This window comes from Dermacentor albipictus, chromosome 5 (assembly GCF_038994185.2).
Source record: "Dermacentor albipictus isolate Rhodes 1998 colony chromosome 5, USDA_Dalb.pri_finalv2, whole genome shotgun sequence".
NCBI classification, from domain to species: Eukaryota; Metazoa; Arthropoda; class Arachnida; order Ixodida; family Ixodidae; genus Dermacentor; species Dermacentor albipictus.
In genome coordinates, this window is record NC_091825.1 from 33,188,384 (window position 1) to 33,200,694 (window position 12,311).

The window sequence follows — 12,311 nt, forward strand, 5'->3', positions numbered from 1 at the left end:
TCAGAACCAGCCGACAGGATACGTGGACCAAGCAATGGATGGATGGATGTTATGAGCGTCCCCTTTGGAACTTGGCGGTGGGTTGCGCCACCAAGCTTTTGTTATTTTATTGCCTGAAGTCATCCTAAGCCATTCTAAGCCATCCTGGTCTCGCTTCGAAAAGTAATGAGCTTCCCTTTGATTTATCATAAATTGTTTCTTTCCTGATTTAGTTTTTTTCTCTTAAGTAGATAGTCGTGGCATGTTTCTTCTCCATTACCGCCCCCCACGAGATTATCTCAGCCTCTCTGACTTTCTGCTTGACGTTCTTTGCTCCTGCGTTGCTCACAATACAGGCCGCATACTTGCTGGTAAGCTTCCTAGTTCTTTTCCTCTTCTGTGAATCACTGAACCACTGTACAAATACCTGAACACTCTCTCAGCCCATTTGCTTTCCCTCATATTTCTCAGTCGTTCTTCAGAATTAATTTTACTGTGAGCTTCCCTCGCTTCAAAACTTGTCCAGCCCACATCACCCTGCACAGTTTCATTTGTAGTCATCCCGCGAGCGCCCAATGCGGGGCGTCCCACTGACCTTTGCTTGCCATCGAGTCCTGATTGTACCCCTGATTTCAAGCAAACAACCGCATTTCTAAATGCAAGTCCTGGAACCATTACACCTTGCCACATACCCCGGAGCACCTCGTACCTATTGTATCCCCATACCGCTCTGTGTTTCATTATGGCCACCATTTCTCTTCCCCTTTACTCTTACTGTTTTTTCGGTGTTTCCATATATCCATTGCCTTCGCTTATCCATATACCAAGGTAATTATTCTTTTACGCGCGGCATTTCCTAGCCCTGTATTGTCACTGTCTGTTCATTGTTTTTTTAATACCATAAGACCTTATTTTAGCGCTAAATTTAAGATCTAAGTTCTCGCCGTCCTGTCCACAGATTTTAGCCAGACGTTGCAAATAACTTTGCTTGTTAGCGAGCAACACAGTTTCTTCCACATAAAACTTACCTGGAAGCTGATGCACTACTACTGTACCCGCTTGATTGTATGAGAGATTAAACTCGATATTACTGCCTTAAGTTCTAGCACTCTTTCCATCCTAACCATGTGCATCATATACAGCAGTGGGGATAAAGGGCACCCTGCTTCAGTCCCTTGTTGATATCAACTTTCTCCTCGCTCCTCATCCCTTCCCATTTAACGCAAACGGTATTTTCTAGGTAAATCTCTCTCAAAAGCTGTAGACAGTCGTCGCCTGAGCCTTCCTTTTCCAGAATATCCAAAACAATGTTGTGGTCTACGTTATCCTGTAATGTCTAAAAAGGCCGCATGTAACGGTCTCCGTTCTACTCTTGATATTTCAATACAATGAGTAAGGACAAATAAGTTGTGATCCAAACGTCTACCTATTCTGGAACCATTCAATACTGCAGCGGCGCAACTCTGCGGTTAACGAAGCGGATTTTGCCTCTAAGATTCGCATCCGCTTCACGCGCAGGCAGTTTGCAAAGGCAGGGTCTTCGAGATTGCATTTTGTTACTCAAAGGAAGTCGCAGCTGGCAGGAGGGCAGGTATTTAGGCCCATGCTCCCATATACGTTTTCCGGGTTCCTGGTTAAGCTTGCTTAGTTATAAAACATATAGAGTGATTTAAGCCGAACCACGAGCGAGCTTTAGTTCGAAAACGCGAGCCAATCAACGCGCTGCCCGTGCAGCTCCATCTGCTTGCAATGGCGGACGGCCTACGGGCTTCTTTGACACCTGCCGAGCACTAATTTATGATTACCGCCCACATGTACGGTTTCTGAGGCATACAAGCGTTGCGTTTTCGAGAATCTGTGCCGTTATCTTGAATTGGGCAGAACATATTTCCTCTTAGCGTCAGGAATAAAGACGACAAAACGTGGCGATGGCTGGCTTCGTACAGCAGCTCAGGCACGTACCCAGGATTTTTTTTCGGGGGGGGGGGGGGGGGGGGCCCGCCACCTCCATCATCATCATCATCATCATGTTTTATGTCCACTGCAGGACGAAGGCCTCGCCCTGCGATCTCCAATTACCCCTGTCCTGCGCCAACCGATTCCAACTAGCGCCCGCGAATTTCCTAATTTCATCGCTCCACCTAGTGTTCTGTCGTCCTCGATTGCGTTTCCCTTCTCTTGGTGCCCATTCTGTAACCCTAATGGTCCAACGGTTATCTAACCGAGGCATTACATGACCTGCCCAGCTACATTTCTTCCTCTTGATGCCAATTAGAATATCGTCTATAGCCGTTTGATCTCTGATCCAAACCAATCTCTTTCTCTCTTAGGGCTGTATAGGGATTCGCTTCTCACCTTCCACGAAGTCTTGACACATTATCAACTTGCTCGGCGGGCCTTTCCGCTACCACACCCTAAACTTAATAGACCACAATCGTCGGCGTTTCGCATGCTTCAGACGGGGGTCATTTCCCTCCAGGGGCAGATTCAGTCACTTCGCGCCTAACGTAGAACCCCACTGTCCAGACTGTGGGGAGGCGTACTGCTCCTTGTCCCATATGCTCTGGCAATGCCCTGCGTTACGCAGCTCATCGCTAACCACTCTAACCGACTGGGAGGCAGCCCTTAAGAGCGGCGACCTCTCAGAGCAACTACGGGCTGTCCAGAGGGCCTGCGACAGGGCGGAGGACCACGATCTTCCGACCCCGACGTGGGTGCGGCCCGCGACGGCTACGGGGACTCCCTGAAAAGGGGGGTACCCTAACGCCGGTTCCTCAGGACCATTAATAAAGTTCTTTGTCTGTCTGTCTGTTTCGCTCTTAACGTTATGCATAGCAATCTTCGTTCGATCGCTCTTTGCGTGGTCCTTAACTTGCTCTGCAGTCTCTGCCCCATATGCACTGGCAAAATGCACTGGGAAATGCACTGGCAAATGCATTGGCACTGGACATATTGCACTGGCAAAATGAACTGATTGCACACCTTACTTTTCAATAATAATGGTAAGCTTCCAGTCAGGAGCTGGAAATGTCTGCCGTATGCAATCCAACCTATTTTTATTCCTCTGTGAATTTCCTTGTCATGATCAGGGTTCCCTCTGATTAATTGACCTAGGTAAACGTACTCCTTCACAGTCTCAAGTGGCCGACTAGCCATCCTGATCTCTTGTTCCTTTGCCCGGCTATTTATCATTATCTTCATCTTCTGCATAATAATATTCAACCCCACTCTTACACTCTCTCTGTTAAGGTCTCTAATCATTTGTTGTAACTCGTCTGCATTGTTGTTGAATAGAACAATGTCATCGGCAAACCGAAGGTTGCTCAGATATTTGCCGTCGATCTTTACTCCTAAGCCATCCCAGTTTAATAGCTTGAATTCTTCTAAGCACGCAGAAAATGGCTTTGGAGAAATTGTGCCTCCCTGTCTGACCCCTTTCTCTATAGGTATCTGCCTGCTTTTCTTGTGTAGAATTAAGATAGCTGTAGAACCTCGTAGATATTCTAACGCGAAAGACGAGTCAGCAAGACGAGAAACCATTTGCAGATTATATTTACAACAACGGTTGCAGCGCTGACCGGTTAGATTCACAGCGCGAGCCTAGTTCGTTCTTCCTTCTCTTTTCTGGAGTGATGGCGCCTACAGGCCTCGTTCAAACAAACAGATACCTCACGCATGTAGCAATATTTTCCAAGCTTTTTACATAAGCCTTCTGTACTCCTTGATTACGTAGTGCCTCTACGATTGCTGGTATCTCTATTGAATCAAATGCCTTTTCGTAATCTATATAAGCCACATAGAGAGGCTTATTGTACTCTGCAGATTTCGCGATAACCTGGTTGATGACATGGACGTGATCCATTGTAAAGTATCTCTTCCTGAAGCCAGCCTGTTCCCTCGGTTGACAAAATCCAGTGTTAACCCTATTCTATGGGAGATTATTTTGGTAAATATTTTATATAATACTGGGAGCAAGGTAACGGTCCCATAATTGCTCAATTCTTTAACGTCTCCTTTTTTTGTGGATTGGTATAATGTCTGCATTCTTCCAGTTTTCTGGGACCCTTGCAGTCGATAGACACTTCGTATAAAGAGCCGCCAGTTTTCCAAGCATTAGGTCTCCTCCATCTTTGATTAAATCGACTGTTATTCCACCTTATCCTGCCGCTCTTCATCGTTTCATTTCTTGCAGGGCCCTTCTGACCTCATCGCTAGTTATAGGAGTTTCTGTATCCTGTTCATTACTGTTTCTAAGTGAACTATCGTGACTCCTCTGGGTATGTAGACAGGTCAGCTTAGAATTTTTCCGCTGCTTTTACTATATCTTCGAGATTGCTGATGATATTATCCTTCTTATCTTTTACTGCATACATCATGGTTTGTCCTATTCCAGGTTTCTTTTTTACTGATTCGAGGCGGCGTTCATTTTTTACGGCTTCTTCAGTCCTTCTCATGTTATAGTTTCGAATATCAGTTATTTTCGCCTTGTTGATCAGTTTTGACAGTTCTGCTAATTGCGTAACGCTGTGCGGCCGCCAGTCCCATACGACCGCGTAGAGCACAGGACTCTGCGATTCTAGACGTACTGCGTTCACTGCGAAAGGTTAGAAAAACACCCACATAAGCACAGCAGAGAAGTGGCTACGTGAGGCGGTTCGACCGACAACTGTAGAAGCGTCATTCAAAACAAGTAATCGTTCTCCACTTCCGGCGGCCTCTTCTCTACTTCCCTTTTAAATAAAAAAATGTTGATCCATAAATATTCTCATAAATAACGGTTAACTATTTTTGTTATTCGCTTTTGCTTTCAGTTTGGTTGTTGCCTTGGCTCTCCCTTAATTAGTAGATCGCTTAATTTCTCAACTCCTTGCGATTTTTGTTTCCAGTTGCCAATTTTGCACGAAAAGTGCTATACAGTTAGGGAAAAACAGACGAGGTAACGGGCGACAGTCATCTTGCTTATGGGTTTAAGGGTTATTGCAGGGTTTCATGATGGACGCTCTTTCACATTATTTTATTTCCCACCTTATCTAACCCATATAACGTGTATATGGTTCCGGGCATCTGTCAGCGTCGGGGTGAGCCGTAACTAAAGGAAACAATGAGGCAAAGGGATAAGTTAAACGCAATTGACGGTTTCTCCAGCCGCAACTCGTTCCATGAGAGTACAGACCAGCTGAGTAACAGCCGTATCCCTCTCATGGTCCCAGCCTCAGCCTAAACAAAGAAGGTTGAACTAACAAAAGCAACAGCTATGCGCGTGACGGTTGAATAGATGGTGACAACTGAATACATCTCGAGTTAATCGCACGGGTGCGGAATCTACGAGAAAACTGTCCTTCACATCACAAGAGATGCCGATAACTACCGCCATCTAAAAGGAGTGAAAAAGGCAGCATAATGCTGACCGATGAACAGCTGCGAAGTCTCAACATTGATCTGGCGGCGCTTTAGGAATGTGTGAGGAGTGGTGGCGTGGGTGGGGAGAGGGGGGGGGTATGCCAGTTGATTTCGGGGGGGGGCCCGGGCCCCCCCGGGCCCCCCCCTGGGTACGTGCCTGCAGCAGCTGGAGCTTCGGTCGAAGTGGAACAAGCGTACTGTTTGCACGCACGCGTAAACAAACAGATACGGCCGTGCTAGGTTCACTTTCGCTACTTTCATTGCTCAGCCAGGCAATTATAACTCGTGCTGTCGTACTTCTCTTCGACTGCCGATCTCAACACAGCGATCACCCTCAGTTATAAAAGGAAAGACACTTCTAACAGCGACCGCAGGTACTGCATTTGTGAGACAGACAAGTTTTGCGTATAATTCGCACAGAATAGTATAGGAAAGGTTTCTAAATAAGCCCAGGCAAAAAAAAAGGCGTTGCGAACAAAAATGAACAACCTTACAATACGTCTAAACGCCAATAGGGCCACTCTTTTAGGTGGAGCAGAGGTTGCGTCTGCGCCTCACACGGAAGAGTAATTGGTTAGACTCCCAATGTATAAAAATATTTCTCTAAAGTAGAAGAAACGCCATAAATAGACAATTTCACTGGGGCAGGCAAATATATTTTGACCTTTGCTCCTGGTGATTGTATGTGCATGTGCAGCATATCATTGTTGTTTCTCCTTGCTTTTTCTTTAAACTGAAGGAATGAATTATCACTATGACTATCTGGTATTCGTACTAATTATTATATTACCAATTTCGCATGTTATGCTGCTTTTTTGCGATGTCAAATGAGCAAATGAATGAAGAAAGCACAAATGTTATAATTTTCATTTAAGAAAAGTAAAAACACCACCAACTAACTTTCTTCAAACGAAAGTAAGTAGAAAGAGAGCCTACCAACTTTTTAAAACTTTTTTTTACAAACTTCCTTCAAACGAAAGGAAGAAAAGGGCCTACCAACGTTTCTACTACTTTCTTTTGGCAAAAATTGTTCAAGCGAAAGTTAAAACTTTCTGCTACCAACTTTCTTGTAACACGCGATAATAGAAGTAAAATTACATAAGTTGTTATTGTTGGAAAGACTTCTAAAGAAAGTAAGGATGCATTTTTCTACGGGTAAATCTAAATTCACGAGCATTCTTGCATTTCATCCCTACAGAAATGTAACCGCCACGACCAGGATATGGAACTTGTTACCTTGTTTTAGCTCAGTATCACTACGATCGTAGAAAATTGTTGTGCGGCTATTCACAAGGTGCAAGATGTTTCAAGAAAAGAACGTCTGACATCTTTTCAGTACAGGTGATAGCATGAAGGCCGGAGTCTCGGATTCGGCGTTGATAAAGGATTCTCGACCTCCGGCAGTAATTTATGGCCCGTGTATGTATAGGTGACGTGGTGCGCAGCTTGCGCAACTGCGCGATGCCACTTCGGGCATCTGCGAATCCGAGATAACACTTGTTCATTTTTTCGCAGCTTTGAAGGTGTGATATGGTGAGGCTGTTGCTACGTTCACGTGAGCGCTGAGTTTGGCAAAGCGGCGCGGGGGAAGTTCTACACGTGGAGGTGGAAAAATGGTCGTCCACCCGACAGTAGCTTCATGTAGTGTCGTTCTTTGTTGTCGTTTCGTGTAGCTTTCTAGCCTCGCGATACTGTCCGGTGGATGGTAATTTTCTTGCTCGTAAGAAGCTCTAAAATGGCTTACTTTGAGTAGGCCTAATTGTCTGAGCTGGGCATGAGATCCCAGAACCTGGTAAGGGAGGGAAGTAGACTGCTTCGCAGTGCCCGCGCCCTATCGTTTACTTTCAATTCAATTAAAAATCTGATACATGGTTGGACCAAACCGCGTATTTAGGGGAGGCAGCGTTCCGAACACCGCGAAATCCAAATTTCCTGGCAGTTTCGTTACCCTTTCTCAATTAATATGTGTAACACGGAATGTCACATGAAGGATTGGCACGCAGTGCGTACCGGTGAGACGCTCTGATAGGAGAACCCGTTCAACCTATACAGCTGTGTGTCTTGGAAATGGACTTCTTTGCAGCTCACCGAACTCTCCTTGGCTCTTCTTATAAGGGTGGCTAGCATTTTCGTTCTCACCCAAGGCAACGTTAGCGGGCATGTTTGAGAAATACACGAGAACAAAAGCGTTGTCTTCAATTATAGCAGTTACGAAATTGTCAGACAATACGCTCACCCAGCGTGCGCTTTCCCCTTCCTGTCCCCTTCTGTATACCCAGTCTTAAGGAGGCGACGTCGTCCAAATGATAGGTGACACTCGTAGAGGTCGAAACAAGTGCATTTCATTTCATAGTACAAAACTGAAGATATTACGAGCTCTAGGGCTTCCTGTACATACGCAGGGCCCTTCAATGGATTAGAACATACCAGGTATATATATCTATATATATATATATATATGTCCACTTCTAGGGCGATATTCTCTCCATATTGAATGAGTGGGTGGGGCAGCGAACTTGCAGAATTTATCATGTTTCCTATTTAGCATGACATAACTCTCTTAGTATATTGCATGCAGACATCGCCAGAAGCGCAACTGGCGATGCCATGGCGCAGTCAGCATTTACCATACATTTTTCTCTCTCCCTCGCGCGTGCAGGAAGTCCAGTCCCGAGGTCGATGCCTTTCGTTCGCAGCACCACCTGAAGTGGACGAGCGGCGTCGAACAGTATTACGTCGAGCGAACGCTAGACAATGTGATCCGGACAGGTGCTAAAGTCGTGATCTGGCAGGATCCCATCGACAACGACGTGAAGGTGAAAGCCAGCGCTTCGTCAAAACCATACACGTATTTTAAAAGCTGACTGCGAAACAATTTCGCACCATGTTAAGAAGCCTCGTTTCATATAGTGCACGTTAGAGCAGTCCCCGCGCAAAAATGCTGGTTGCAAATATGACTGAATGCGTCAAGAAAAGCTTGCCAGAATAGACGTTTTCACTACGGAAAGGGAAAAGAAAAGGCCACCATTATTGCATTCTACAACTTAGATAACGAAGGCTGCTCTTTGGCATGGCATGACTTGCAGAATTTGGCTTGCAGAATCCTAAAGAATCTCGAAAGCGATGTGGAGGGATTTATGGCAAAATGTTTACGTCGTCTACTTAGGCGCTATTTAGAGGCTGCTAATAAAAAAAAATATGATTACCAACGCTGCAGCTTCGTCAAGATCACTTCAATATGTAGCGTGCACTAGTGATTTATTGAGCAATTTTGTCAAAGAGAAGTTTTGTTGACGCGGGATATAAGCTGCTATTTGCGAAAGATTGTCTCAAAAACTACAATGCAAGGATCCCAGCAGGGCGTCGTCAAATGGAGACAACGTACTAAAGGCCCCTGCCGTCATTGTATATATTCATGGCGTGAGTTTTTTTTCAACTGTTTTCAGCTGCAAATGAAGAATCGACCATGTACACGTGAGAAGGAAGTGGGGTGTGCGAGAACCAGGCGACGAAACTCACGATATGCCAACAAACTGTCATGTGTCGCATCCTCTTATCACGTGGTTGTGCTTCTATTAGACAAACAGGACACTTCAATGAATGGGCCAGAGAACGATGGTGACCCAATAAAGGCAACAGCATCCTGCGGATGCCTAGCAGCTCATAGATGAGGCTTTGCGTGTCAAGACCACTTTCACCGGGTCCGCCATTGAAGGAAGGGTAACAAGATGCAAGAACGGGAAAGCCTGGAGGCTACTGGAATTTATGAAGAACGGAGATGCGTGTCGGCACCACCTCAGTAACTCTGACAGCTAAAGCAAGAGCACATCTTTCCGGGCGGTAATTTTACATCACGTATTTGACCTCTTTGCCTGCCCGATATGAGACAAAGATGCTGTTTATCTGTATGTTTTTTTATTTCCGCCTGCGCCACCATATAGTGCAAAGCCGCATGCGCGAAAATAAGAGAGCTGACATTTAAGCGAAGTCTATGTCTGTCTCCCTGCGTCCCGTATTGGCGGTTCCGCTGTCGTAACTCCCCTGAAACTTGCGTGACGCGGCGCTCAAGCCTGCGCACAAACGCGTTTGCAGGCTTCGCCCCAGAGTACGGTGGTGCAGGTGTGGAAGGGCTCCGATCTCGGTCACTCATTCCCATGGCCCGAATACGCGGCCTCCCTCGCCCAACGCGGATACGAACTGGTGATCTCCAGCTGCTGGTATGTCGACCACTACGAGCATCTGAAGGACTGGGCGTTCTATTACAACTGCGACCCGAGGGATTTCGGCGGTAAGTACCACGCATCTCCTTAACTAGCGATTCCTAGCAGGTACTCAGGGGATGTAATGCAGCGACCATGTTAGCAGTATAGGGGCCACAGAACAGCAATTTGGCCAGCATGTCAGTAAACAACGTGTTGGTTTTGGCCCTATTACACCGATGTAGCGATAAATAAAACAGATATTGACATCGTGATGGTGTGCCCCCACACTTTTTTTATTCTTTCGGTTTTATAATGTTGCCGACAGTAGGCTGTTTTCGAACCCTCCTAGTAGTGGAGTGTCCGAATCACATCTGTGGGGCTGATGTTCCGAGACCAAGAAATGCGCGGGTATTTTCTTATTTTACCGTGGTACAACACCGCGCTCCGACAACTACTCGGAAATGATATCGAATTTATTATTGCATTTAAATTATGCTTCATAGAACTGTATTGTATTGAGGGAGCACGCGGCGACAGAAACGTATAATTGGGCCCGTGTGTAGCGCACGTGCAAAAACTTATTCTGCCGGAGCGGAATAAGTTCTACGGAGGTAAATTATTTTGACAAAATGGGTGCTATAACGTAAAACTATACCAATGTGTTTTTATTCTAATCTCCTTACGTCAAATTTGTGTAACCGCCGACCTAAGCATAGTGCGGTGACCCGCAGGCTTGTCTGAACAGACCAATGAAACGCTCTTCTCGTTCATAGGAGGTCACTTTTGTCTGCTTTAAAAACGAATAACATTGCATAGACTCACCGGCTTGTATTATCTAACTGACTGACAAGAGGCGAGTAGTACGCTCAAGTGGAGAGGGATTCGATGGGGCCGTGCCAGTGTACTGAAAAGTGATAAGCGGATGAAGAGGGTGGTGCGGGCGTCTGCGCTTTGTTCGCTTTCCCTTACTTCGCTTGCGGTGGACATGCAACGGAAGTTTGAGAATGCCGCTAAAACAGATCCTCAGCAAAGAAGAGTTGGTAGAGCGAGGTAGCAAACGTGCCGAAAGTGTTAAAAAACGTAACACGGCCACGCAAAAATTTTGTTATACGTAAATGAACCCACGCTCGCTGGCAGGTGCGAGTAGCCAGTGCCGGAGCGATCGGCGGTGGCCATCTTTTATTCCTTTCGGAACAGGGCAGCTTGCAGCTATTCAGAATAAAATCGAGTTTTGTTCGGCATATTAATGTATCTTTAACGCATACACGTCATTTTGACGTGGTGAGCTTTCGCGGTTTTGTGACGTCGCGTGACAGGCAAGTGAAGTGGGTGCAGGCCGAAAAATTTTGATCAGTAGACCGTTCTTTCGTAGGTGCCGCCATATTGTGAACGCAATGGCGCCGCCTATGAGCAGCGCCATACTGGCTTGGGTGAAAGCGGTCTTTTGCATGGCAGGTATACGCTTTCCGGCAGGTTCTGGCGTTTGTTTTCGCGGTCGTGCAGTCTGTTTAGTATGACGTTCGTCTTCTACGTGGTAAACGCGGTTCTTTGAGACGTGCTGAAGTGGTTTAAGACGTCATGGCCGGAATTCCTTCTGGCGTTGAGGTGGACGGAACACGCAGCGCGATGTGTGCGCGCATATTTTGAGCCTACAATCAGCCTTGGAGATGAATTGTGCATTTCTGAATGCTCCAATCACTAACGTGACCTTATTGCAGTATTAGCCTCTACTTCTAAGCTGCGGTTTAGGAGCCATGGAAAATATGCGACGATCGTAACAGCGTGGGTACCGTTCTGCTACAATAGGAGCTGTGCTGTTATACTTTGACAAGCTTTCAAACTGTTCGATGCAGGTTACATTGCATGACTACTTGGTTGGATGGATGAGGTTTCCACCCATGAATAAAATAGTTTTGGCTAGTAATAGCAGCATACCTTACAGTCTGAATTAAGCTTGTCCAGCAAAGCGACCGTTGACGAACTGCGCGAGCGTCCTAAGCAGTAGTAGGTGCTGGGGGACAGATATATTTGTTCTGTATAGCGCATGGTTCAAGAATGCGGCATGAGCGGTTATATATTTATAAACGTTGTGCGGTGTTAGCCCGTTTAACTTGCTTGTTAGAGAAAGAGGATGATAACCGATTTTTTTTTTCGGTTGTGTTCGTTCAGTTCTCTACGACGCACTGACACGTATTAAGGAAATTTTGCGCTCAAAAAGAGCCATCGCATTCTTTTTATGCGAACCCTCTCATTTACTATACCTGTATACAGGCCAAAAAGGGAGTGCCGAAGCACACAGCTTATGTATGTATCGTGCTGGCTCACCAACCGCAGTGATCGCTGTGTTGAGCAGCGCCATGACCCTCATGCAGCAAGGCTAGCGTAGACATATGGTAATTTCAAGCACACTAGACTTGAAATGCGTGAGAATGATGCCAGTGTATCACAAATCTTTGATAACGCCTGCCGCTCAGATGTTTCGTGGTTGCCTTAGGTTGGCCGTGCACGAGCATACGCTCTTATGTTTTATGTTTTACTCCTTACGCTAATCGATCAGACAGTGAGCTGATTTACCATTTATTGCTGTTACTACAGAGACACCGGTTTCCTTTGTTGAAATAAAATCAATATAAGCAAAATAGTAAACAACTAATACACGCACCGCGACTGATAAAGCGCGTACACCGAGGCTGATTATGCGCGTCACATTTTTGCTTTTGCGCCCCCAAG

At 45.9% G+C, this 12,311-nt stretch overlaps 1 protein-coding gene across 1 annotated transcript in view; it reads left to right on the forward strand.

The window, feature by feature from the left end:
* Nucleotides 1–12,311, forward strand: part of LOC135908081 (beta-hexosaminidase subunit beta-like) — a 126,059-nt gene that overhangs the window by 55,204 nt on the left and 58,544 nt on the right. The window contains exons 11-12 of the mRNA XM_065439827.1: nt 8,039–8,195; nt 9,472–9,667. Coding sequence (XP_065295899.1) covers nt 8,039–8,195; nt 9,472–9,667 — 353 coding nt within the window. The remainder of the gene's footprint in view (nt 1–8,038; nt 8,196–9,471; nt 9,668–12,311) is intronic.